Raw genomic sequence first — 27,153 nt, 5'->3', positions numbered from 1 at the left:
CATACTTTTATGACATTTTATGGTGACTTGAAAAAGTATTCCCACCACTTTAAATTTTCCACATGTTTTATGTTACAACCAAAAACGTAAATGGATTTTATGTGATAGAACAACAAAAAGTGGCACATAATTGTGAAGTGGAAGGAAAATGATAAATAGATTTCAACTTTTTTTTACAAATAAATATCTGAAAGCGTGGCGGGCATTTGTATTCAGCCCAGAGTCCATACTTTCTAGAACTACCTTTTGCTGTAATTACATATTTTTTTTTAACCCAACCCCGCTTTAACCACTTGTCGACCGCCGCAAGTACATATACTGCGGCGGTCAGCCCCGACCAGGCAAAGTGACGTACCGGTACGTCACTAGCCTGTCACCGGCTTGTGAGCCAATAGCGGGCGAGCGCACGCCCGCCCCGGCTCGTTCCCTAAGAAGTCAGTGCGTGTGACCGGCGGACCCGATGTCTGCCGGTCACTCGCGATCGTTCGCAGGGAAGGGAGAAAGGCAGGCGGCTAATGTAAACAAAGCCACCTGTCATTCTCCCCTGGAGATCAGACGGTTCTACTATGTAGGACTGTTGATCTCTGTTTTTACAATAGTAGACCTGTCCCATCACAGTTAGAAACACGCCCCTAGGACACACTTAACCCCTCCCTCTCCAATACAGTTAACCCCTTCGCTGCCAGTGTCATTTTTACAGTAACAGTGCATATGTATAGCACTGATTACTGCAGTAATGTCACTGGTAACCCCAAAAGTGTCAAAAATGTCAGTCAAGCTTCCGATCTGTCCGCCGCAATGTCGCAGTCCCACAAAAAAAATCGCAGATCGCCGCCATTACTCGTTTAAAAAAAAAAACACCAAAAATGACAAAAATCTTTCCCTTTGTTAGTAAACGCAATAACTTTTGCGCAAACCAATCAAAATACGGTTTTTGCGATTTTTTTTTTTTTTTTTTTTACCAAACATATGTAGCATAAAACAAATTGGCCGAAAATGTTAAAAAATTTTGATTTTTACATTTTTTTTTGGGGGGGAATTTCATAAAAAAAATGTGAAAAATATTATTTTTGAAAAATTTACACTCTTTTTTTGTTTATAGCGCATGATCAAAAAATCGCACATGTGATCAAATACCACCAAAATAAAGCTCTGTTTGTGTGGAAAAAAAGGACTTCAAATTCATTTAGGTACAGCGTTGCACGACCGTGCAATTGTCCGTTAAAGTCACGCAGTGCCAAATTGCAAAAAAACCCCTGGTCAGGAAGGGGGTAAAATCTTCTGGGGCTTAAGTGGTTAAACTTCTCCACAACTTTATCCCTGACCTGTCTGGTGTGTTCCTTGGCCTTCATGATGCTGTTTGTTCACTAAGGTTCTCTAACAAACCTCCTAGAGCTTCACAGAACAGCTGTATTTATACTGAGAATAAATTACACACAGGACTCTATTAACTAATTAGGTGACTTCTGAAGGCAATTGCTTCCAATAGATTTTAGTAAGGGGTATCATAGTAAAGAGGTCTGAATACAAATGCACGCCACACTTTTCAGATATTGGTAAAAAAAAATTGAAAACCATTTATCATTTTCCTTCCACTTCACAATTATGTGCCACTTTGTGTTGGTCTATCACAGAAAATCCCAATAAAATACATTTACATTTTTGGTTGTAACATGAAAAAATGTGAAAAATTTCAAGGGGCATGAATACTTTTTGAAGACACTGTAATGAGCTAGTGAGGATGCCACCTTTGTTCAGGTTTTGCAGGCTGCTGCGTCAGGTTCTAGCCTATTCTGGTTTGGTTGTTTGGGCCAGTTAGCTTATTGACATGTTGGCCTCCCCTCATATGCAGTGCTTTGGGACATCCCTATCATCAAGGATCTGAAAATGTTCTGTGTTTTGTAATGTGCGATAAAGAAAATGGGATCCTGACCCTTTTCATTTTTGGTTCATAACGTGCTAAAAAAAACCTGAAGCCTTGTCTAATGCCTTGTTATACCTAGTAGGAAATTTTCCTTTTTTGCCAGTATCCAATCACTTGAAGGTGACAGCGTAACCTCATCGTCATGAATATGAAAATGCTTTGTGTTCTGTGATCTACTTTAACCACTTACTGACCATGCTATATCCAAATGACGGCTACAGAGTGGTCATCCAGTTCTGGGAGGGCATCTATTGATGTCGTCCTAGAACCACGCCCCCCTGGGTGCCCACTTTGCACACAGCTGATCACAGATCAGGATTAAGGGCCATTCACAGCAGCCATTTACCACGTGATCAGCTGTGTCCAATCACAGCTGATCACAATGTAAGCACAGTTGCCAGTTATCTGCATTCCTTTGTGACAGCGTGAGAAGAGATCCAGTAACCAGTAAAGTGTGAAAGGGGAAATCTACGCTGATAATCAGGGCACTAATCATGAGTGTTCTGATTATCAGTGCAGTTCCAACAGTTGCCCATCAGTGCAGCCTCATCAGTGCACGTACGAGAAGGAGAAGAATTACTTGTTTGCAACATTTTTTAACAGAAACTAAGAAATTTTTTTTTTTTTTTTTTTTAATTTATGGTCTAAAAAATTTATAAAAAACCCCAGTGGTGATTAAATACCACCAAAAGAAAGCGATATTTGTGTGACAAAAATGATAAAATGTTCATGTGAGTACAGTGTTGCATGACCGCGCAATTGTCATCCAAAGTGCAACAGCTCTGAAAGCTGAAAATTGGCCTGGGCAGGAGGGGGGTGAAAGTGCCCAGTAGGCAAGTGCATAAGAAAAGGATTTTACAGGTAAACAACCCATTTATTTTGAATAGCGTATGGAAGGGTTAGCATGCCTTTATTGCTGCCATTGAACACCTAGAAAGCAAGCGATTATAAAAAAATTTTGAATGTATAGTAGTTCCACTTAAAATTATTCTTCATTATGTAAAGGGTGAAGGCAGCTTACTGTAACTATATATTTTTATCTGTTCTGTACTAACGCAAACCTGTATACACATGAATTTGTATGTCTTTCTTGCCAGGGAGGATGGGGGCTGGTGGAGAAGCTGGCTACAGCAGAGTTACAACAATGTACGAGACAAGGTAAATGCTGAATCTCATGTTTCTGAACTCATGTAAAGTTGTAAATAGCAGTTGTTTTTAGAATAGTTTGTCAGGTATTTTAAGGTCTTGCAGCAAAAAACAGACTATGTCTATACACTTTTACAGTGATTCTATTGGCTCACCTTTTCTTGTATGGTTGCAACTTCAGATGCCTGCTTGTTTGGGTTGGCTTATCTTAGAAGGGGAAATGGCAGGGGATAGTAGGGGACAGTTAATGATTTGCTGATATAGCGATCTCTTACAGCTGTTATATATAGAGATCGACCGATTATCGGCAAAGCCGATATATCGAGGGCCGATCTGCACTTTCCCCGATATATCGGAATCGGCCCCTGAATTTACCGATATTGCAGATATTTTGGGAAAGTGCATGTACCGGAGTGATGCCTGCAGCTAGAGGCATCACCCCAGTACATAGCCGACGGTCGTCTGTCTTGTAATGACAACCGATGCCGCTGTCATTACAAGGAGTGGGAGGGGACGTCCCCCCTCCCGCCGCCTTCCACGGCTCACCCGCGTCTTCCGTACCACCGGGAGGCCCGGGCAACCAGCCTGCATGGCCACCGAAGAGAAGACCCGATCAAAGCTGCATTCGGCTCTGATTGAGTCTCCATGTAATCTCCATGTATTCTGCGCCTAATTTAAAACAATTACAGCATTCAAAACAGCCAAACGTGGCATTTTGAATGCTTTTAAGTGCAGAGGAGAGGTTTGGGGTCTTTTAAACCCCTAGATCCCTCCACAAGAGTACCTGTCAAGAAAAAAAAAAATTTTTTTTAATGTACGAAAATATCGGCCGATACCGATATGCGATGACCAAAATGTCGATATCAGCAATAAAAAAACTATATCGGTCGATCACTAGTTTATATTAGTATTTTTTCATTGTTTCCACAGGTTTGCTTAAGCCGGTGTTCTGTCAAAAGAGCCAACTCCTCAAAATCTCCAACCACGTCACTTCCGGTGACTCTCCAGCATCAGTAATTGGAGATTTCAACAAGTTGGCTGTTTTCACTGAACACTGGCAGCATATACACTACGGTACATGACGAGTTGGCAGTTTTGAGGCTCGGGTGATTGAGTACGCATAATTGCTACGACTCATTGTTTATTCTGACCACACCGGTCATGGTGGTTGTGTCTGCTCCTAACAAGTATCGGTTTCCTGCTTCCCACCCAGACAAATCGCCTAGACTTTTTATTTTGTACTTGTGATAAGCTTTTTTTTTTTTTTTTTTCTTCGTTCCTTTCATTGTTTATGTATTTGTAATTGCTCCCAAGTTGCATTTCTTTGTCTGTACTTTGTTTTATCTTCAATAAAACTTTAATGGATAAAAAAAAAAAAAAAGTTGTCGCTGCCTTGTAGACGGCCATGTTGTTGGTTACTAGCGAGCGGACTAACTGTCCATTCATTATATTGTGTACTGTAGTGCAGTGGTCCTCAACCCTGGCCTACAGGGCCCACTAACAGGCCAGGTTTGCAAGATAACTGAAATACATCCCAGGTGATATCATTTGCTGCTCAGTGATTGCAGTACTCTAGTCTGCATCTCCTCAAGGTAATACTTAAAATCTGGCCTGTTAGTGGGACCTGAGGACCGGAGTTGAGGACCACTGCTGTAGTGTATACGCTGCCGGTGTTCTGTCAAAACAGCCAACTCGTCGAAATTTCTAATTACTGATGCTGGAGAGTCACCGGAAATGACGGGGTTGGAGATTTTGACGCATTGGCTATTTTGACAGAACACCGGCCATACATGGATCAAAGTTTGGTCGGTTCAGCAGGGACCAGCTGAATTTCAATCCATGTTTAGGCACTACCGTTCTACTTCTGTACATTCGTCCTGTTGGATTTTTCCCAACTCAGTTAGTGCTACAAGCTATGACTGGCAGCGCTGATTAGTGTATTTCAGAAAAGTCTATCTGCTGTTAGAATACAATAGCTTAGCAGGAGGATTCCCCCGTCCACATCGAGTGAATGGGTGGAGTAATATAGTCAGGTTTTTTTCAACTCGCTGGTTAAACAAAAAAAAAAAAAAAACTGACTCCTCTATGGTCTGCCTTAGAGAAATCGTAATGTCTAAGGTTAAGTGTACTTTACTCAGGCATACATTATAGAAAGGAACTGGTACACATCAGAAAACATTATGTCTTTACTAACATGACCAGGAGCATACAATATGTACGTAAAAAAATAGACTGGTTATATTATAACATTGAACCACTACATGAGTTAATAAAAACAACAAGATATAGCTATTTGCACAGATATTGAGACCAACTGCACATCCTACGAATTTGCAATTAGTACAAATACATAACTGATTGCCTCTTTCAATAAAATAAGGTGAATCCTTATGGGTTGATGTGTTTCACATTTTCTACTTTCTCAGGACTCATGAAGAGAACAGCAGTGGTCACTATGTAAGACAGATGAAAATTAAATACAACCAATTTTTTCTCATTAGTCATATATTAGTTTGCAGCAATCATATGATTCTGTGTCAGTATCCGAGGTGCCAAGATATTTTGGCTTATGGTACCTAGCATGCTGGCTTTGGGTACTGTCTGCCATTAGCTACAGAATACAGTGCTAGTTGTAGGGGTGTCACTTCACTGTGTGTGATGTATACAAAGTTATGATTTGCCTGAAAACTGCCATCAATCAAGGAGTGAAGCAGTGACAGCTTTCAGTATTGGATGGAGTCTTATCTGTAATGTAAAGCAGGTGCCATAAGATGTTCCCTTCAGCCCATGTATAAGTTGCATTTTTTTTTTTTTGGGAGTACACAAACTTGTTTCCATTTGGATGCAACTAACCAATTCAAAACCGATAACATGTAAAGTGTGTCTTTTCTTTCATTGGGAAACCCATACTGACTTTACTGTGTGCTTAGTCTGCAGAGGCATTGGAGTTTATGAAAAGAGATCTATCAGAGTTTTCCCGGGTTGTGCAGCATGACACAGCTTGCACTATTGCTGCCACAGCCTCTGTCGTCAAAGATAAACTGGCGGTGAGTGTGAAACAATTCATGACAAGAATAAATAGTTATTATAAGCCGTTACTTAGTATGCATGTATTTACTGATCACTTTGCCTCAGATACTGTACCTGATCATGCGGCAACTTTGTACGATTAGGTGACAGATAGTGAATGAATAGTTCATATTCCCATCGCACACCATCCTGGATATAGGCACATGAGTGGTGGGTGCTGCAGCGATCACCAGCTGAACACTGGCTCTATCACAGATACATACATATTCGCCAGCACACCAAGGATTTTGCACAGCAGTCCGGTGAAACTTTTTATTCCAAAAGGATCACATCAGGATAGGTGCAACGTTTCAGAGTCACGCAGGACCCCTTTTTCAGGCATGCCTGACGAAGGGGTCCTGCGTGACTCTAAAACGTTGCACCTATCCTGATGTGATCCTTTTGAAATAAAAAGTTTCACCGGACTGCTGTGCAAGATTCTTGGTTTGCTGGCAGATATGAATGTATAGGTGACAGATAGGTCTTCAAAATATAATTGTGCAAATGTGTGATTATTTCTTCTATTTTCTATTGCTTGGAAATGGCAAGTAGCACATTTTGTGTTTGCAGGTGGAAGGATCTTCAGGCACCACGGAAAAAGTGAAGAAAGGTCTTTCAGATTTTCTAGGAGTCATTTCTGACACTTTTGCTCCATCTCCTGATAAAACAATTGACTGTGATGTTATTACACTGATGGCCACACCTTCTGGAACGACAGAACCATATGACAGTACTAAGGTATACATAATTGTACTTTTTTTTTGTGGTGAGCATGAGCAGTATTACCATTTTTTAACATATTTACATTTTTTTCTCTTTTCAGGCACGTTTATACAGTTTGCAGTCTGATCCAGCAACATATTGCAATGAACCTGATGGTAAATAATTCAAATGAAAGTTTTGACTTGAGAAATAGTGACCCAAATACTACCTGGATACACATTAGCAGCTCAATACAATCTCTAACTTCACTAAGGGATAGTTAAAGCTGAATTCCTGTTAAATTTTGACGCACATAATAACGTAGTTATACATCTATTATACTTAATAGGTGGAGGGGGGGTAACTATAGGAGCGAATCAGGTGTGCATGCATACGTGCTTACAAGAAATATGTTGACAAAGGGGCAGATCAGAGTGAGCAGCGATGGGAGCTGATTCTGCTCCTTCACTGTACAGTCACAGGCTGGGGACAGAGAGGCAATCTAGCTGTAATGTGTAACTACAGCGGAAAAAACATCAGGTCACTAGGCTGGCTGTGCTTTGTGGCAGGGCTGTGTAAGTTTCAGGGCTGGATAGACCGAAAAGAAAAAGGTTTTACAGGTAACACAATTCTCATATGTATTTTAAATACTTATTTAGTTATTTGCCTAGTGTTCAGTTTTAAACATCAACAAAAGAGCTTGAACCTGCAAAGTAGTTTCAGTTCATACTATTTAAGCTCTTTAAATGTATTTATCTGCATGGAATCCAGCATTTAGACTTTGCTTCCAAAAGGACCAGACCACCAAGCTAATAAACAGTGAGCTGAAGGAGTTCCAATGTTGTGTTTTCTTGCAAACCATAAGAGCATGTATAAAATATTCACTTACAATAGAAGGTGCCCCCTAATGGATATACTATTGTGCTGGAGTGGATACCAAGTGAAGCTTTTCACCCTCCAGGAGTTTCCTGCACTGTGACAGTGACTTCAGTTCCGGCTTTCGGTTTCCGGTATTCGTGCAATGTGGCACATGTCCCTTCTTGCTTGCATTGGCTCTTCTGATCTCACCTCCTCACGTTTTGCTTGTGTTGTTCTTCCCCTCTCTTATTTGATTGGTCACAGGCTAGGACACTATGATTCATCAATCCATAGTGGCAGCACAATAGACTATCCATGAGGGGGCACCTTCCAATGTAAGTGAACATTTTTGTACATTCCTCTATTGTTTGCAATAAAGAAGGCAGAGCATTGGAACTCCTTTGGTACACTGTTTATCAGCTTGGCAGTCTGGTCCTTTTGGAATCAATATAGTGTTTCCAATAGCCCCCATAATAGGATGATATGGAAGAGCAGTGACACAGAGACTTGGGTTTTTGGTTCATTATATTTGCTCCACCTTTACCAGCATTATACAGGTTGTCCGCACATACAGAGGATCCAGTATAAAACACTTCCACTAGACTGGCCCATTTGAGTTCCTTTTTACCGCTCCTGACGCTCCTTAGTTATTGCCAGCAGCACCAGTACAGTTGCTACTGTTTTGTTTTTATTTCATCTTGCACAATTTTGTCATAATTGTCTTTACATCATCCTTTACCATTGCATTCTGTTCTTTGGTGCCATTACATCATTTGTGTAAAAAATTGTTAGCAGTTGTCTGGCAGACTTTGTATATCTCTTTGTATATCTCTATATAGGGGATAAGCCTGACAGTGTTCAAGTATGCTCTAAATACTCGCACATTATAGCAACTTCTCTAGGAGTCATGCTGCGGATTAAGTTATACATCAATGGCCTCATAACAGAGTATTTTCTCCCTAGTAAGGATACCTGTACATACTGTAGTTAAGATGAGGACTTGTAGATATTCCAGCATTTGGCAGCACATAAAGACATAACCTTATGCAGATTGCTTAAACATCTACAAAGTGAACTGTGTTAAAAGGGAGTTGACTGTCCTGTCTGAGCACTGGCACAGTAGAGGAAGCTGTGAAGCAAGTTAGCTGTGACCAAGTTTGGATTTTCAGGTAAAAGAAGGGGTAGCTGTAAGTCACAAGCTAATCTCTTGGCTGGTTGAAAAGCAGAGATAATTTATTACAGCAAAAGGATATGGTTCAGATGGAATGTTCTGTCATTTAAGGGTTGGACCTTATATTGGTACAATTGTGCTGCTTAACAGCTTTTGTTACTTAGGGACTGGGTAGAATATACAGTATTTTGTGCAATCTATATGATATACCTTTGGTATACTTCTGGATTTAAAAAATATATACTTTTCTAAGGCTGGCAAGTTAAATATAATGCCTCATGACTTGACCCTGGTTACTGACATTTTGAGAAACTTGTCCAGACTTGCGTGAAGATTACAGCTCTTACAACACATCATTTCCATATAACAGGGCCTCCTGAGCTGTTTGATGAATGGTTAAGCCACTGGGACCCGGAGCAACGGAAACCAGAAATATCCGAACTTCTAGTTTCAAGCCCATCAATCCGCGCACTCTACACCAAAATGGTATGTGTGTTTTGTAGTTCTCTGTGTATGCCATTGTACATGCAAACCACTTGCTCAGCAGTTTTTAAACAGGGGAGTTCATAGACCTGCAGAGACATGGAGATTGTGGCTAAAACTCTTAAAAGCGACTTTTTTTTCTTGTTCAGAATCCTACTTACCTAGGTGGATGCAGTATCTGTCCCCCACCAGCTCTAACACTGAGAACGGAGCGATCATACACCACTGGTCACTCGGTTCTCAGGGCTCCCTGAGAAGAGAGCCGGTGATTGTCAGTCAGCTTTCTGCTCTGCCATATTTTGCTTTTTTTTTTTTTTTTCTTCTTACCAATATACTGTTTGTAAATTGTATTAGAGTAGTGAGCAGTAATTTTGTGTAGTATGTCAGGGCAAGCGTTACGCATTCCTCTTTCATTAAATTGACAACATGTGAATGATATCTAGTTGTTTTGAAATACTGTATTTTAAACATCATTGCCCTTTACACTGCCTTATTGAAAAGTTAGAATATTTGCTAATGTGTCAGTTGTCATATATTTTCCTTGATGTGTTCATTGATGTCTCTCAGGTTCCTGCTGCTGTTTCTCACTCTGAATTCTGGCAAAGGTATTTCTATAAAGTGCACCAGCTCGAGCAGGTACGTGTGCATATCTTACAATAGAGCAGTGGTCTCCAAACTGTGGCCCAGGGGCCAGATGCAGTCCTTTGCTTGCCTTTATCCAGCCCTTGGGGCATTATTCCTCCCACTGACATGAGACACTATTCTGCCAACTGAGATGAACAATGGAGCACCATTTCTCCAGCTGACAACAACAATGGGGTACTGTTCCTCCCTATGATACCAATGATGGGGCACTGTTTCTCCCGCTAATACCAAATGTGGTGATGTTTACTCCCACTGATGCCAGGAAAATTTCCACTCCCGCTGGCCACAGTCCAGCCACCCTAAAGTTTGAAGGACAATAAACTGGCCCTTTGTTTAGAAAGTTTGGAGACCCCTGCAATAGAGTGACACAAGCAGCTTATACGGACAATGTTGTTCTGTTTTCTCCCTAATTGATACATTTTTGTTCAAGGAAATTGTTTAAGGTGTGCAGTGTAATACCTGTATGATAGTTAAGTGACTGACATTTATACTGCAGTGATGGTGGCTGAATGGTAGACAGAGAGCTCTGATTTCTAGGTGATCAGGCCAAGAAGATTTTTCAGCTAATATTGCCACATTTTACTCAGTGATATTCAGGGGTTCAGGGGGATCACACCACACAGGCTTTAATACAAAACAGGTTTTATTCAACTTAAATAGTTTGTTAGCCGCAAAATAACAGGCCCAAACAGCAAACAAACTCAAAGGCTTCTCTTGAGGTTAGCATAAATTCAAGATAAACAGAACTATGCTTACTTCAGCATGAAGGCCACAGAAGCCCAGGAGCCCAGCCAGCAGCAGAGGTTTCCCATAACTCCACACAGGTGCACACTTCCAAGCTCTCTCCATTCCCTCTATATCAGCTCTCTGGTGTGTTAACCCTTACTGTTTCTCAAAGGGCCCAGAGCATACTGAAAAAAAAGTGAGGGTATACACAGCTGCCATCTAAGATGCATCAATACAACCTTCACAATATCACCACTGAACAACGCTCACACACCTGAAGGCACAGAAGATTAGGTCATAGCATGAGTGCATTTTTAAAGATAAGATTACTAATATTGCTTCTGTTAGGGATCATTTATTTTCTTCCCTGTGGGTTAGCAGTTTGCCAGTAGTCTGTGCTGGGAGATCCCTGGACCTCTGATATGGCAGATTGCCCAGCCTGCTGAAGGCCAGTGTCAGTGCAGGTGGTACCACAATCGTTGCCTGAGGTTTGGAGACCAGGTTGCAGCAGACAGATGTACTTCTTCCATCTCTGAATCCAGCTCCAGGGAAGCAGCCACTGAGCAGGTAATTTGGATACAGAAAGTTATGTTTCCAGCGCAGCCATAATCTCTGAACAGAAAACCATGCTAGTGAGCAGATTCTGAGACCCAGGAAACTGCAAGAAGTCCTGTGCTACTTAATATGAGCTTGGAGGTCATCTATGTTAGTGGTGCTGTAATGGGCTGCACAGTTTTCCTCACCTTACTATTTAGTGGCTAGACTAGAAAAAGTATATCCTTCAAAACAAAGTCAGAATTGAATCCGCACCAGTGATTCATTCAAACAAAAATGTACATCACAGATTTCACAAAGCAGAAGTTTACAATAGGACTGCTATTCTAAATGGTTTATATTGTAGGCGCTTGCACAGATACACAAGACCTGGTATAAACCGTGCAGAACCAGGATGTGTGCAAAGGAAGTTTAAAGATTATTATCTGATGTTTCAACCTGTACCAAACACTAAGGCAGGCCATTGACGGTGCAAAGTTCTTTCCTGCAACCATGGGTTGCAAGAAAGAAATTTACACTACTCTCCATCATCAAAGACAGTGTTGACAGGGTATTCCCTCCTGCTGAGCAAATATTTGCTCCCAGTGGGGGAAGACAGCGATTATGGCTAGCGCCTATAGCAGCCGTTTGTGCTAATCGCAAGCGAATCCGGCAGGCTGGATGTACCCAATTTGCGATGAACTTTGTACATTTAGCCTGCCCATTAATGGTCCAAATCTTGGCCGGTTCACAACTGATTCCAACCATGAATGGCCGGCCTAAGACAGGTTTATGTTTGGAGAGAGGCAAGTGATGCCTTCAACACAGAGTCTGTTGTGAGCTATTATGGTGGGAGACCTATGCTGGTATAGGCAATCATATTGTAGAACATATTATTCCTGATGACTGCTCAGGATAGTTTTGTAAAGGTCAAGAAATAAAATGTTTTTTATAGGGCTCTTTCATGTAACCACTGTTCCCTCCTGGTATCTCTATTCTTGAAGGCTTTTGTAAATGTACAAACTGTTATGATTTCCCTTATGAGTTTCCTAAATTGCAGGATGTTAATACACTCTCCCATACTGCCAAACTGTTTTCATGAACAGTTCATGAAAGTAACCCTGTGAACATCCACATCCACACATCACTGAACTTTTATGGGAAATTCTGGAATGCAGAGTACAATGTATTTTTTAGCTTGTTCATCCTTTAATTAACCGGTGGCTTCCTTTTTTTTTTTTTGGTTCAAGGATTCAAAATACCCACACCACCTAGGTAGTTCAGGATCTGCATATCCCTTCAAAGTTAATGGAAGCAGTTGTGAAGGCAATGGTGGATCCTACTCGATATTATATATCCTTGGGTTTCTGTTATTTTGTCAAATCCCTGTAAATAAAACAAAATAGGTTTCACATTCTTTATTGGTATATTTTTTATTTCTAGTAAATTAAGAAAATGGGGGCACTAATCATGTAAACCTAATATCAGTGTATGAATCTAATGAAATACTGTATTTTCTGGCGTATAAGACTACTTTTGAACCTCAAAAAAATCCCCCAAAAATGGGGGGTCGTCTTATACGCCAAGTATAATATCTCCAAGGTAACCTAAGTATAAGTATTACCGGTAGATGAAAATTAGGGGGGTCGTCTTATACGCCCAGTTGTCTTATACGCCGGAAAATACGGTATTTCAAACAATCATTTGCTAAACAAACATAATGTCCGTTTGAGAACCTCAAGGAGTGAGAATCCTTTTGAGTGAATTATTAATCCTTTTCAGTGATGGAATAAAAGTGTATATCCATGTTCATAAAGGAATCCAATAATTATGGATAGGATTATGCAGGTGGAAGAGATACCTATGCTGTATTTGCAATAGCTATGGGCTCCCCTCTCCAATGCCATTTTCTGGTGTGATGCCTTATGTTTCTATATTATGCCTACTAGGGGGTGAATTGCATTGTGGGTGGGATGGTGGTGGCGACTGGACAGTCTTTGTTAAGCTGGATACACACTATACAATTGTCTTTAGATTTTTTTCCTTTAGATTTTCCCAAACCACCATATAAGAAGAGGTCAAACCTAAACACTTTCAATTTGTATGCGATCTGGCTGGCCCTTGCACTACATAGTTGAAGGTAAATATAAAGGAAATCAAACAACAAAAGTTGTATAGTGTGTATCCAGCTTTATGTTGGCCATTGGCCACTTTGTGAGTTGTATCGTTTCTGTTTTCTTTTGTTTACTTTGCTTTATTCCATATCTCTTTTTATTTTTTTACCTCTTGGTTTTCTCAGTGTCACTCGATTCCATTGGGCACTTTTGTGCCACTTTATGTTATTAGATTGTGTCCGTAACTAGCTTGTAGTGCCATTGACATTGCTCTGCATTATAGGCTACATTTGGGACGGTGTAATGTATTCCTCGTATGCTTTTACTTGAAATGTACACCCCAAGCTTAACTTCAATGTCTTCATGGTAATGCAGTGTGATTTTGTTTTATTGTTGATGTAAGTTTATCTGACTCAATAAACCTTTCTCTGATTTAAAAAAAAAAAAAAAAGGAATCCAAACAGAACGGTGCTCAGACAAATGCCTTCACCACGTATACACACCGCTTACCAGAAATTGTGGATCTGAAGTTATAGAGATCACACACGCCTTAATTTATCTAGATGGACTCAGCAGCCAAGCTGGGGAAGATGTCTGTTCCACTGGTGTTCATAAGTATAGTTCCATTGAGTCGAATGGTAAGGCAGTCAGCTGGTAATAACTCCCCATGTGCATAGATAAAAGAGAGAAACCTTGTAGTGTAATATGTTTAAAAAAGCATTTATTAAAAAACACGGGCTACACTTACGAGAATGAAGATTCAAATCAGCGTTGTTTACACATTAGTAACACACGGCGGAGGTCAGCACCAGCCTGCTCGTGTGGAATGATATCATAAATATGGCTCCGCCCAACCCGTTTCTCCGTTACAGGCTTCGACTGGGAAAGGAGACTCAATTATGGTAAGCGGTGTGTATATGTGGTGAAGGGATTTGTCTGAGCACCATTCTGTTTGGATTCCTTTATGAACATGGATATACACTTTTATTCCATCACTGAAAAGGATTAATAATTCACTCAAAAGGATTCTCACTCCTTGAGGTTCTCAAACGGACATTATGTTTGTTTAGCAAATGATTGTTTGAAATATTTCATTTAGAGTCTTAGACCCCGTTCAGACATGGGCGACCTGTGCACCGCGACTTCGGCACGACTTGCACGGACTTCATATCATTGAAGTCAATGCAAGTCGCTTCCAGGTCGCCCCAAAGTAGTACAGGACCCTTTTTCTAAGTCGGAGCGACTTGTGTCGCTCCTATTAGAACGGGTCCTGTGCTAATCAATGGCGAGCGAGCGACCCACCGCGACTTGTCAGGCGACCAAGTCGCCTGACAAGTCGCGCTAGTGTGAATGGGGGCTTACACTGATGTGAAAGTTTACATGATTAGCGCACCCATTTTCTTAATTTACTGGTTTTATGGTTCTTGTGTTTGGACTATATTGGTTGCAGCTTTTCTAGATATTTTTTTAGATATTTGTATCGTTTTAATTGTATCACAGGTTAATTGCATCACTGGTTAATTGGTTTATTTGTGGCGGATAAGAGTTTGTACTTTTTTATATTTTTTATTTCTACTTTAATGAGGCAATGGGGATGAAATGTGTTACTGCTTTTCTATTTATCAAGAGGATTAAAGACAAATGGTAATTCTTTCAGGGCATCGCTAAGACACCGTTACTATTTCTAGATGTTCCAGCAAGATGACATAGCGTCACCTTTTGATTTTAGGTCCACTTTAAAGAAGAGCTGCCTCTGGAAGCTGTGCCCAAAAAATAACGTGCAAAGGATAAATGATTAGTCATTAATATTGCCATTAATCTTATCTTGTTACTTACCATGCCTTGTTCTGCACTGTTCTCTGATTTACTTCAGATATACAGGATGCACAGAATTGCCTAGGTACCCTCACATACCAGGAAATACACTTCCAATTTTTAGATATTTCCATTTTTAAATTTTCCTTTTAAGATAGCAAATCTCCACTTTTGAAGTTGACAAATCTGCCGATTTAAACAAATTGAAATCAGGTTTGTACTGAAATAGGTGCCTGGTAAATTTCCCAATTTCCAACATATGTGAGATTTAGAGGTGTTTAAATATCCTGTGTATTGCTGTATCTCTGAAACCAACTTTCATTTTATATCACTTTCCCAGGAAGAAGCAAGGAGAGATGCTCTGAAGCAGAGAGCAGAACAAAGTGTACATTCCGAGGAGCCGAGGTGGGAGGAGGAAGAAGGTGAGCGATACGGCAATCCAATACCTAGCAGACTTTTAAAATACAAGTTTGTGTATCTGTCCTTGTGGGGGTTAGTTCAGTGTGTAGTGTGAAGAGCAGGGATACACAGTAACCAGTGAGAAGTACACATATATTAGCTTTCAGTGGTCTGCTACCTCTAAATTTTTGAAAGATGTTTATTGACTGATTGCTGAGGATTGCCACATATCATAGGTTTTTGCGCCACATTAACTGTTTATCCAATATGCTTTTAGAGTGGTTTGAAACGTGATTAAAGTGCTTGTTACCCTAAAAAAAAAAAAAAAAAAAAAGGTTCCTGTTCCTTAACCACTTAAGCCCCGGAGGATTTGGCTGCTCAAAGACCAGGCCATATTTTGCGATTCGGCACTGCGTGACTTTAACGGACAATTCGTGCGACGCTGTACCCAAACAAAATTGACATCCTTTTTTTCCCACAAACAGAGATTTCTTTTGGTGGTATTTGATCACCTGTGCAATTTTTTTTTTTTTTTTTTATTGCGCTATAAACAATAAAAGAGAGACAATTTTGAAAAAATAATATTTTTCACATTTTTTTATATGAAATTCTCAAAAAAAATGTAAAAATATATTTTTTTTAACATTTTAGGCTAATTTGTTTTTTGCTACATATGTTTGGTAAAAAAAAATCGCAATAAGCGTATTTTGATTGGTTTGCGCAAAAGTTATTGCGTTTACTAACTACGGGAAAGATTTGTCATTTTTTATTGTTTTTTTTTTTTTACTAGTAATGGCGGCGATCTACGATTTTTTTTTTTTTTTTTTTAATTTTTTTTGCGGGACTGCGACATTGCAGCGGACAGATCGGACCCTTGACTGACATTTTTGACACTTTTGGGAGTACCAGTGACATTACTACAGTAATCAGTGCTATAAATATGCACTGTTACTGAAAAAATGACACTGGCAGGGAAGGGGCTAACTTTATTGGTGATCAGTGGGTTAAATGTATCCCTAGGGGCGTGATTCTAACTGTGGGGGGGGGGGGGGGGGCGCGTGGCCTGTGATGTAACCACAGAGACATACGATCCTACATAGCAGGATCGTATAGTCTCTGCACCTACATCAGGGAGAATGACAGACGGCTATTTCCCAAAGACAACCTCTGGATATGAAGCGGAGAACGTGCACTCTTTGGTCGACCGTGGCGAGGCCTGTTCTGTGTGGAACCTGCCCTGTTAAACTGCTGTTTGGTCTTGTCCACTGTGCTGCAACTCAGTTTCAGGGTCTTGGCAATCTTCTTATAGCCTAGGCCATCTTTATGTAGAGCAACAATTATTTTTTTCAGATCCCCAGAGAGTTCTTTGCCATGAGGTGCCATGTTGAACTTCCAGTGACCAGTATGAGAGAGTGAGAGCGATAACACCAAATTTAACACACCTGCTCCCCATTCACACCTGAGACCTTGTAACACTAACGAGTCATGTGACACCGGGGAGGGAAAATGGATAATTGGTCCCAATTTGGACATTTTCACTTAGGGGTGTACTCACTTTTCTTGCCAGCAGTTTAGACATTAATGGCTGTGTGTTGTGTTATTTTGAGGGGACAGCAAATTTACACTGTTATACAAGCTGTACACTCACTACTTTACATTGTAGCAAAGTGTCATTTCTTCAGTGTTGTCACATGAAAAGATATAATAAAATATTTACAAAAATGTGAGGGGTGTACTCACTTTTGTGAGATACTGTATTTGTATGTTAGTTTTTGTATGTACCCGTAGTACAGCCCAAAAACAATAGTGCCCATTTTTTTTTTTTTTTTTTTTTATCCTAACTAAAACACACTGACACTAATTGACACTGATACTAAAAAGAAAAAAAAATACTGACCCTGACCTTGACCCAAACACTAACCCTGGCACTGACCTAGATCAAAACTTGATCAAGGTATCTTTTCTTTTTTTTTCTGCAAGGAGAAAGAAATACAATGCATCGCTCTCCTCTATTCACAGAGAGAAAAAAAAACTGGGGCAGGCTCCACAGTGACTGATCACTGTGATAGCCAATCAAAGGCTATCCCGGGTCCCGATCGTTAGTATGGGGCCTGGGGCTCTCCGGCATGCTCCCAGCACAAAGGGAGATACACAAATATGCAGCCCCGTGAAAAAAAAGCCCAGTCCAGTGGGGCCGCATATTTGCGTACGGTCGGCGGAAGGGGTTAAGCTAGTTATACTGCAGAGAGAACAAGAGAAAATCAGGAGATTCCCCCATTCTGTTACAGTGGATGGAGAAATCTACACTACTGGTTATTATATTCAAGCAGCCTCAGCACCCTGCTGTAAATATGGCCTGTAAACATTTAGAAAAATCAATTTTCCTGTCTTTTTTCCCCAGAGGACTTTATTGGATCTGGATCACCACGTGTTTCGAATATTGAGGAGAAGTTTAGGATATCTTCAGCTGCCATTCCATCCCTTAATGTGCAAAGCAGCTCTGCGGAGCCAAACATACAGTGCAAAGAAACTGTTTGTGTGACAAGCCCCTCTGAGAGCAGTGAAAGCATCTCCCCAATCACTCAGATTGACAACCCTGCTTACCATGGACCCAAAGCTCCAGCTGAATCCTCTGCCATTCCAGCTGCAGTAACTGATGAGGTACAAGAAGACAAATCAGATGTGAACTTAGTCCTAGACTCCGAGGAACATTCAGTGGCCAAAGTCAATACACAGAGCTCCATTCGAAAAGAAGATCAACCCTCTGATCTTCGTGTGTTTGAACTTAACAGTGACAGTGGCAAATCAACGCCTTCTAACAATGGACAGAAAGGTGAATCTAGTAAAACAAACATTTATTTGGAGTTATATTATAAATATAGCCATGTAGCAGGCTTCTGTTTTAAGTAATCATTCCCAGTTACCTATGTTATTCACTTTTTTGGGGTTATGCACTTGTGGGTTCCAGTTAAATCGTTTTCATCTCTATTCTCAGGGTCCAGTACGGACGTCAGTGAGGACTGGGAGAAGGACTTTGATATGACAGAGGAGGAGGTACAGATGGCCTTGTCTCGTGTAGAGGTGTCTGGAGAGGTGGGTATATACTTACAGATATTGTTAGGACATTGGTGTATGACAGTGTCTTTATATATAGAAAGTAGCATTACATGAGAGATATATTATACTGATTCTGAAAAAAAAAAAGAACCACACACATACCTGTTTCAAGTGTCATTTTCACATTTAATAGATTGAGGATAGTATACGATAATTAATAAATAAATAAATATAAAATATATATAAGATTTTTTTAAAAGCCATACTGATATGGGCTGTAAAATTGTTTTAGGTGTTTTATTTATTTATATATATATATATATATATATATATATATATATATATATATAGTATTTTTTTTTTTTAAATATATATTATTGTGTTAAAAAATCCCTCATAGACCCTCTGATAGCCTTGTTGGATTGTATTCGTCCCTTGCTCCCTTATGTTCTTTTTCACCTGGCTTTTTTCTTTTCTTTTATATCTTTAAACAGAAGGATTTCATCTGGCTTTTTAACCACTTGCCGACCACCGAAAGTACATATACTGCGGCGGTCAGCCCCTCACAGGCAAAGTGACGTACTGGTACGTCACTGGCCTGTGAGGCTCTGGGAAGCGGGCGCGGTACGGACCCCCCCCCGCGCGTGTGAGCAGCGGACCCGATGTCCGCCGCTCACTCACGATCGCCCGTGACAGCGGGAGAAAGGCAGGCGGCTAGTGTAAACAAGCCGCCTGTCATTCTCCCCTGTGTAGAAACAGTGATCATACGGTTCTAGTATGTAGGACCGTTGATCATTGTTCCTACACTTCAAGCCACAGCCAATCACAGTTAGAATCACGCCCCTAGGGACACACGCAGCCCCTCCCTCTCAAATAAAGTTAACCCCTTCACTACCAGTGTCATTTTACAGTAACCGTGCATATGTATAGCACTGATTACTGCAGTAATGTCACTGGTAACCCCAAAAGTGTCAAAAATGTCAGTCAAGGGTCCGATCTGTCCGCCCCAATGTCGCAGTACCGCAAAAAAAATCGCAGATCGCCGCCATTACGCGTTAACAAAAAAAAATAACAAAAATGACAAAAATCTTTCCCTTTGTTAGTAAACGCGATAACTTTTGTGCAAACCAATCAAAATACGCTTTTTGTGATTTTTTTTTTTTTTTTTTTTTTTTTTTTACCAAACCTATGTAGCATAAAACAAATTGGCCGAAAATGTTAAAAAATTTTGATTTTTGCATTTTTTTGGGGAATTTCATATAAAAAAATGTGAAAAATGTTATTTTTGCAAAATTGACGCTCTTTTTTTGTTTATAGCGCATGATCAAAAAATCGCACAGGTGATCAAATACCACCAAAAGAAAGCTCTGTTTGTGGGAAAAAAAGGACGTCAAATTCGTTTAGGTACAGCGTCGCACGACCGCGCAATTGTCCGTTAAAATCACGCAGTGCCGAATCGCAAAATACCCCCTGGTCAGGAAGGGGGTAAAATCTTCTGGGGCTTAAGTGGTTAATTCCCTTTTAGTCACATGTTGTTCAGGGGCCTTGTGTTCATTCTTTGTGTCAATTGACATTGTTCATATAGGACAGCTTGTGATCCCTTCAGCATACTCCTCTCTCAAAAATAACAGTGTTTCATTATATTTCTTGATGCCCTTCCCGTCACAATGAAGTGCCTTATGTCATTTTTGGTGCCTCTCACCTGTATTGCTACCCTGCATCTCTTAATTTCATTACAACTACCTGTACCTCTGATTTTTGAATATTTGATCTTAAATTTTCTTATGAGATTGTCATTTTTCTACCTTTATTATCAAAGCAGACTTTTGCTTGCATTTTTATATGTGTTAACCTCTCTTTGTATTTTTTATTAAAATCAGATTGAACTAAAAAAATCCCACATAGGTTACAAATTCCCATTGATCAAAAAACTACTCAAGATCAGGATATGAAATATGAAATTCATTTACGAGATCCCATTAATAGTGATGGGTCCAATTTCTTATTAAGAAACCTGTTTCAAATATGTTGGTCCTAAACCCTTTCCCAAAACAGAGGAGTATAATCCAGCTAGGTTAACCAAAAAGGAAAAATAACTCCCTGTAAAAAGCGTATTAGAGGCTTTTTTTATGTGCAAAACACACACACTCTCTGACCATCTGTGTGTGCTTATATGGTTGCTTGTGTTTTGTAAATGGCTATCCTATTTCTTTTTTCTTTTTTTTTTTTCAGTTGGAAGACGAAGATTGGGAAAACTGGGAATAACTAGTGTAGAGAGATCACTGCTAATTCATCATGATTACAAGGGATGAGTCTAAACCTTTCACCTCCTGACCCTCATCTACCTGTCAGTCTCCCAGATGTAACATGTACCATTGACCCACACTCAGCTCATGAACAGACAAGACCACATGTATCATCTGGATTGCACTGGCATGGCGGGTCTTCTAGGACATGGCTGATTTCTTTATTCTGTTCTCTTTATTCTTTTGCTGCCAGAGTCCTGCAGTTCCATTTAATTTAAGGAAGCTAATTCCTGTATGACCTGTTCCTTGCTGTCTGGGTGTGATTGCTTGCAGCCACTGTGTCTTTTGGCAGGGCTGCGTTGTAAATGCTTTTTTTTTTTTTTTCGTTTGTTGTACAGATTTAGATGCACTCATCAATTCAAGAACTAAGCAAAGTTTTAGTCACTAATGTGGCCATATATTTAGTCTGCCCTGCTGCCCTGAATGGCTGATTCTGGTGCAGGTGCAATTTGCATTAAGACTTTTTTGTCCAATTGCTGTGTTAGCTTAAGGTAAATTATGCAACAGTAGGCAGAACAGGTGTCAGTGCTAATGGGTGCACCTGTGTTCTCCCATAGCAGTGTAAGTAGAAGCTGTTCAGCCCTTTTCTAATGTGTGCTGGACTCGATAGGAAACATACTGTGTAGCTCAGATTCAGCGCCAAGTGGAAAGCAGTAAACTACACAACTGGGGTTGATTTACTAAAACTGGAGAGTTCAAAATCGGGTGCAGCTGTGCATGGTAGCCAATCAGCTTCTATCATTAGCTTGTTCAATTAAGCTTTGACAAAAAAACCTGGAAGCTGACTGGTTTCTATGCAGAGCTGCACCAGATTTTGCCGTCTCCAATTTTAGTAAATCAACCCCAATCTGTCAAAGTCTTCATAAGGAAATCTGTGAACCCTGCAGTATTGTCCATTCTGCTGCAAATAGAGCTGAACATAAACAGCAGACATTCAGAAGGTTCACATGTATACACATACCCTAATGTAAGCAGGACGCTTAAGTTACCTTGGCCCTTTGCTTTCAGCATGTTCTATTATGAGGATTGTCTGGTCGGAGGTAACTGTTGATTCTGCAAATAAGATGAATATACCAGTCTGTGTCCTCAAACGGTGTGACCGGTTAGGAGTCCATATGAACCAGCTATGAGGAGTTCTGAGATAATAGCTGGATGGATTAGTCTCTTAAAGGATAATTCCACTTTAAAGTAGAAGTGCTGCTTCAGAGCCCCATCTCCCCATGGTGACAATTTGTTATATAGTACACTAAATTACCAAAAGTATTGAAGCACCTGCCCTACACGCACATGAACTTTAATGGCATCCCAGTCTTTTTCCATAGGGTTTAATATTGAGTTGGCCCACCCTTTGCAGCTTTAACAGCTTCAACTCTTATGGGAAGGCTCTCCACAAGGTTTAGGAGTGTGTCTATGGGAATGTTTGACGATTCTTCCAGAAGTACATTTGTGAGGTCAGGCACTGATGTATACTAGAAGGCCTGGCTCACAATCTCTGCTCTAATTCATCCCAAAGGTGTTATTTTGAGTTGAGGTCAGGACTCTGTGCAGGCCAGTCAAGTTCCTCCACCTCAAACTTGCTCATCCATGTCTTTATGCACCTTGCTTTGTGCACTGGTCCGCAGTCATGTTGGAACAGGAAGGGGCCATCCCCAAATTTTTCCAACAAAGTTGGGAGCATGAAATTGTCCAAAACGTCTTTGTATGCTGATGCCTTAGAAGTTCCTTTCACTGGAACTAAGGGGCAAAGCTCAACCCCTGAAAAACAGCCATAATCCCCCCTCCACCAAATGATTTGGATCCGTGTACAAAGTAAGGTCCATAAAGACATGGATGAGCGAGTTTGGGGTGTAGGAACTTGACTGGCCTGCACAGAGTCCTGACCTCAACCTGATAGAACACCTTTGGGATGAATTAGAGCGCAGACTGCAAGCCAGGCCTCCTCGCCCAACATCAGTTCCTGACCTCACAAATGTGCTTTAGGAAAAATGATTAAACATTCCCATAGACACTCCTAAACCTTGTGGAGAGCCTTCCCAGAAGAGTTGAAGTTGTTATAGCTGCAAAGGGTGGGCCAACTCAATATTGAACCCTACTGACTAAGACTGGGATAGCATTAAAGTTCATACTTTTGGTATTAGAGTGTATACATTTACCTAAACCTTGGGTGATCATTGAGGTGCATTTTTCATTCATTTAGGTGGAAATCTGTCAATGTTTGGAGATGGGCATTTCCTTGAAATGAACTGAATCTGTGGTATGCATTATCAGAGGATGTATTGGCCTGCTGGATATATTTTAAATAAAGCCATGCATCCTTGGGAAGCTGCACAGTGAAGATTACATGAGACTGGGATTTAGGTGAAGTAAATCCAGTCTAACAAATGTCACCACAGTGAGATAGAGCTTTGAAGTGTAAATGCAGGAAATGTGCACTTTTCCTTCAAAATCTACGTGGACCCCAGGCTGAGAAATGACGGCCCTTGGAGTTCTGTGATGACAGGTTTTGTTTAGAGACCCTTTCGTATATCATCATGGAGGAGTTCATCCTTACACACACCTAACGTTCTGGGGTATGATCAATGGGGATTTCATCTATAGTACTAAAGCAAGCATTGTAGTGTGGGGCACCTATTGGATATGACACTCAATTGAAGTCTTTTCGTGCTAAGGACAAACTAATTTCTCCAAAGAAATATAAACACAAGGAGACTCACATTCTGCTGCTGCTTGGGAGGGTTGCCATAGGTTGGGAGTCTTTCATGTTACTTTATAAGGAGGGTCTGAATTATGAGTCTATTTTTTAGTTTAAATTGGAAAACCCCTTTATTTTAATTGCAAGTCAGATCTGTGCTGCATTATGCTGTGAGATGGATTTTCTCAATACTAGTAATGTATGCTGGCTCTTATTAGGTTCTGCTCCCTCTCTTATTTACTAACACATCCTTCATTCCTGTCAGTTGTGTGTGCAATATATATTATCTATTTAAGTTGTGTGGCAGCAAGGAGGATGAGAGAAGGCAGCAGTTTGGGGGAAAAGAGAAACTTCACATTAAATCATACATGCTTTCTTTCTCTTTTATAACTATGATATTCTCCTGGACCTTACAAATTTTTGCACTTAGCTGCTATGAAAGAAATGGTGGCATGATCTCTTAATTCTCCTTGTGTATACTGCATAGACATCCAACAAAAAATGCTCTTTATTTTATAGTGAATAAATTACATTCTGCAACCCTATTTATCTGTATGTGATGTTTTTATTGATTCTAGTTCATCAAATCTAACTAATTTAGGTTCCTATGAATATAAATATGTAGAATGGTGCAAATTTAATGTAAACAACCATTTTTATTGGCTTTTGGGGTGGATCCTGACTGCAGATAGAAGTGAGTGATATGGGGTACCGGAGTTTCCATTCAAAATCCTTAAAAATATTAAAGGAAAGCTTATACAGAGGAAGCATGGAAGCTTTTGTTGCTGTCTTTTCCTCCTGAAGATGCAAGTTGGGCTACCATACTGATCCTGCAGCTTAAATACTTTTATACGCACTAATCCATGACAAATATGCAGATTAGGAGCTTTGCCATGCCTGCCAGCACCTTTCAGGGTTTGTTTTTCCAATGTTATATGAATAAAGCCGGCACACGAAAAGTCTTCTTCCAAGTAAAATACTTTATTCCAACATGGATAGCGGTGACAACATGACAAATTGACGCGTTTCGGCTTTACGCCTTCCTCATAGCATTTGTTTTTCCAATGCACCCTCCTTTTTCTTTTTCTTTGCACCTCCTCTGCACCCAATTTAAAAATTCCCAGGATACATACCTTAAAGAGTCAATGTAGTCACTTGACGAGCCTGGGTCCCTGTTTGTTCTTTTCAGCATTGACAGCCCTCTGCTACATAGGAGAAGCGTGGGTTGAATAACACTGGACATCCTAAAAGGAAGAGCATATGTCCTGGAAGATGGTGTGGTGTGTTATGAGGAGCATTGGGTTTGTCAGCCCATTAATTTTGACTGAGCCCCCAATGTGCAAACAAAAAACAGTTGCAATGCATTGTAACCCCATATACAGTATGTTGTCCTAACCCACATCATATGGCATGTTACCATATGCCCTACAGTGTGAAGAAGCATTTAATCATTGGGTTTTGTGAATTGCTTGTCCATCATACTTATCCTTGGCTTCCCTCACCCAGACTAATGTAAAAAGCTTGGAATTCCACCTTTTCTGACTTGTTCTCTCTAAGTGACTCACTGAGTAGTGAAGATAAAGGTAATTTCAGTCAAATAGCAATACCTAAAAAAAAAACTCTGCAATGGCAGAATCTACACCACCCACCTAATATTAAGTAGGCCCTCCTTTTGCCACCAAAACAGCCCTGACCTGTCAAGTCATGGATTCCACTTGACCACCAAAGTTATGCTGTGATACTCAGCACCAAGCCGTCAGTAGCAGATCCTTTAAGCCCTTGCTGGTTTTCCTTCTTCCCATAGTGCATCCTGGTGCCAGCTCTTACCCAGGTAGGAGATTCACACTCACCCAGCCATCTACATGATGTAAAAAAACATAATTCATCAGATCAAGCCACCTTCTACCTTTCTTGCTCTGTGGTCCAGTTCTGATGATAATGTGCCCAAGGTAGGCGCCCTTGGCTGTGGACACGGTTTGGCATGGGCACCCTGACTGGCCTGCGACTGTGTAGCTCCATATGAAATAAACTGCCATACACTGTGTTTTGGCACCTTTCTATTAGCAGCAGCATTAACTTTTTCAGCAATATGAGCTACAGTAGCTCTTCTATTGGATCAGACTACACGGGCCAGCCTTTGCTCCCCACGTACATCAGTGAGCCTTGGCCACCCATGCCGCTTTTACCATTTCTGCTTCCTTGGATCACTTGGTAGGTTCTGATCACTGCAGACAGGGAACATCCTGAAGCTGCAGTTTTGGAGTTGCTCTGACCCAGTCGTCTAGCCCTTGCAAATCTGGCCGTTGTCAAAGTCCCTCAAATCCTTACACTTGCCCATCTTTTTCTGCTTTCAACAAATCAACTTCAGAGGCAATATGTTCACTTGCTGCCTAATATATCCCACCCACTTTGAGGTGCCATTGTAATGTGATAATAAATGTTATTAACTTTATCTGTCAGTGTTCGTAATGTTATGATTGATTGGTGTACATTTCTTACAAGACAAGGGTGTCTGTTTAATAAGCCTCTCTATCAGAGCTGAGTTTCACTGCTGCTCTGAGGCTGTTTAAATAATGGTAAAGTGTATCTTGAGCTCTGTGAAGAGCTGTGATACCCAGCAGTGAGTCTTCAATGTTATAGAGAGGGGAAGGTTTAACTAGCTGCACAGCAGCCATCCTGTGTGGGGAAACCTATGACTCAAAATAAAGGATCACAGATTATTCTTCAGAACTGTTTAACAATAAAAAACCCCATGTAAAAGCACATGCACACCCTTACTAATTCACTGCTCAAAGAAATTAAAGGAACGCTTTGAAAACACATCAGATCTCAATAGAGAAAAATCTCATGCTGGATATCTATACTGATATGGACTGGGTAAAGTGTTAGGAATGAAAGGATGCCATGCCATTTGATGGAAATGAAAATTATAAACTGACAGAGGGCTGAATTCAAAGACACACAGAAAATCAAAGTAAAATAATGATGCAGCAGGCTAGTCCATTTTGCTGAAATTTCATTGCAGCAACTCAGAATGGTAATGAGATGACGGATGGTGTCCTGCGGTGTTTCCTCCCAGATTTGGACCAGGGTATCACCGAGTTCCTGTGATGAATAAGCACATGGTGTGAAACGCGTTTGCTGCTATCCTATTTGTCTTGCACATGTCGATGTTGGACTTTTTGATTTGAAGAAATAAAACTCAAGTTTCTTCTTTCCTGAGACTGGAAGTGCCACTTTCTTTCTACATGCATATGGACTTCTTAGGTTGCGGACCTTGGTGAGCACCCAGTCTTGCAGGACTACTACAGTTTACTTGGGAATCCTACTGGCCCAGCTGTCAGCACTTTGAGCGGTGATTTGTTTCTTTGCTCCTTATCACCGAGTTCCTGAACAGACTGAGGTTCAACCTGGCGGCATCGGATGGACTGAAACCTAATGTCCCAGAGGTGTTCTATTGGATTAAGTTCAGGCGAGTGGTGGGGGCCATTCAATGGTATCAATTCCTTCAT

General features: G+C 40.6%; 1 protein-coding gene across 2 annotated transcripts in view; it reads left to right on the top strand.

Moving 5' to 3' along the window:
- Positions 1 to 21,369, top strand: part of BSDC1 (BSD domain containing 1) — a 29,904-nt gene extending 8,535 nt beyond the window's left edge. The window contains exons 2-12 of one of the 2 annotated variants that reach the window (XM_082248446.1): positions 3,022 to 3,082; positions 6,001 to 6,117; positions 6,710 to 6,877; positions 6,963 to 7,017; positions 9,241 to 9,356; positions 9,921 to 9,989; positions 11,103 to 11,291; positions 15,528 to 15,609; positions 17,988 to 18,419; positions 18,582 to 18,679; positions 20,876 to 21,369. In XM_082248446.1, coding sequence (XP_082104572.1) covers positions 3,022 to 3,082; positions 6,001 to 6,117; positions 6,710 to 6,877; positions 6,963 to 7,017; positions 9,241 to 9,356; positions 9,921 to 9,989; positions 11,103 to 11,291; positions 15,528 to 15,609; positions 17,988 to 18,419; positions 18,582 to 18,679; positions 20,876 to 20,908 — 1,420 coding nt within the window. In that variant the 3' untranslated portion in view covers positions 20,909 to 21,369. The remainder of the gene's footprint in view (positions 1 to 3,021; positions 3,083 to 6,000; positions 6,118 to 6,709; positions 6,878 to 6,962; positions 7,018 to 9,240; positions 9,357 to 9,920; positions 9,990 to 11,102; positions 11,292 to 15,527; positions 15,610 to 17,987; positions 18,420 to 18,581; positions 18,680 to 20,875) is intronic. The other variant, XM_082248447.1, reaches the window with a different exon arrangement.
- Positions 21,370 to 27,153: the final 5,784 nt, after the last annotated feature.

The sequence above is a fragment of the Pelophylax lessonae genome (genome assembly GCF_965119305.1).
Source record: "Pelophylax lessonae genome assembly, chromosome: 2".
NCBI classification, from domain to species: domain Eukaryota; kingdom Metazoa; phylum Chordata; class Amphibia; order Anura; family Ranidae; genus Pelophylax; species Pelophylax lessonae.
Note: the sequence above shows the minus strand (reverse complement) of the source record. Positions and strands in the feature narration are given on the sequence as shown.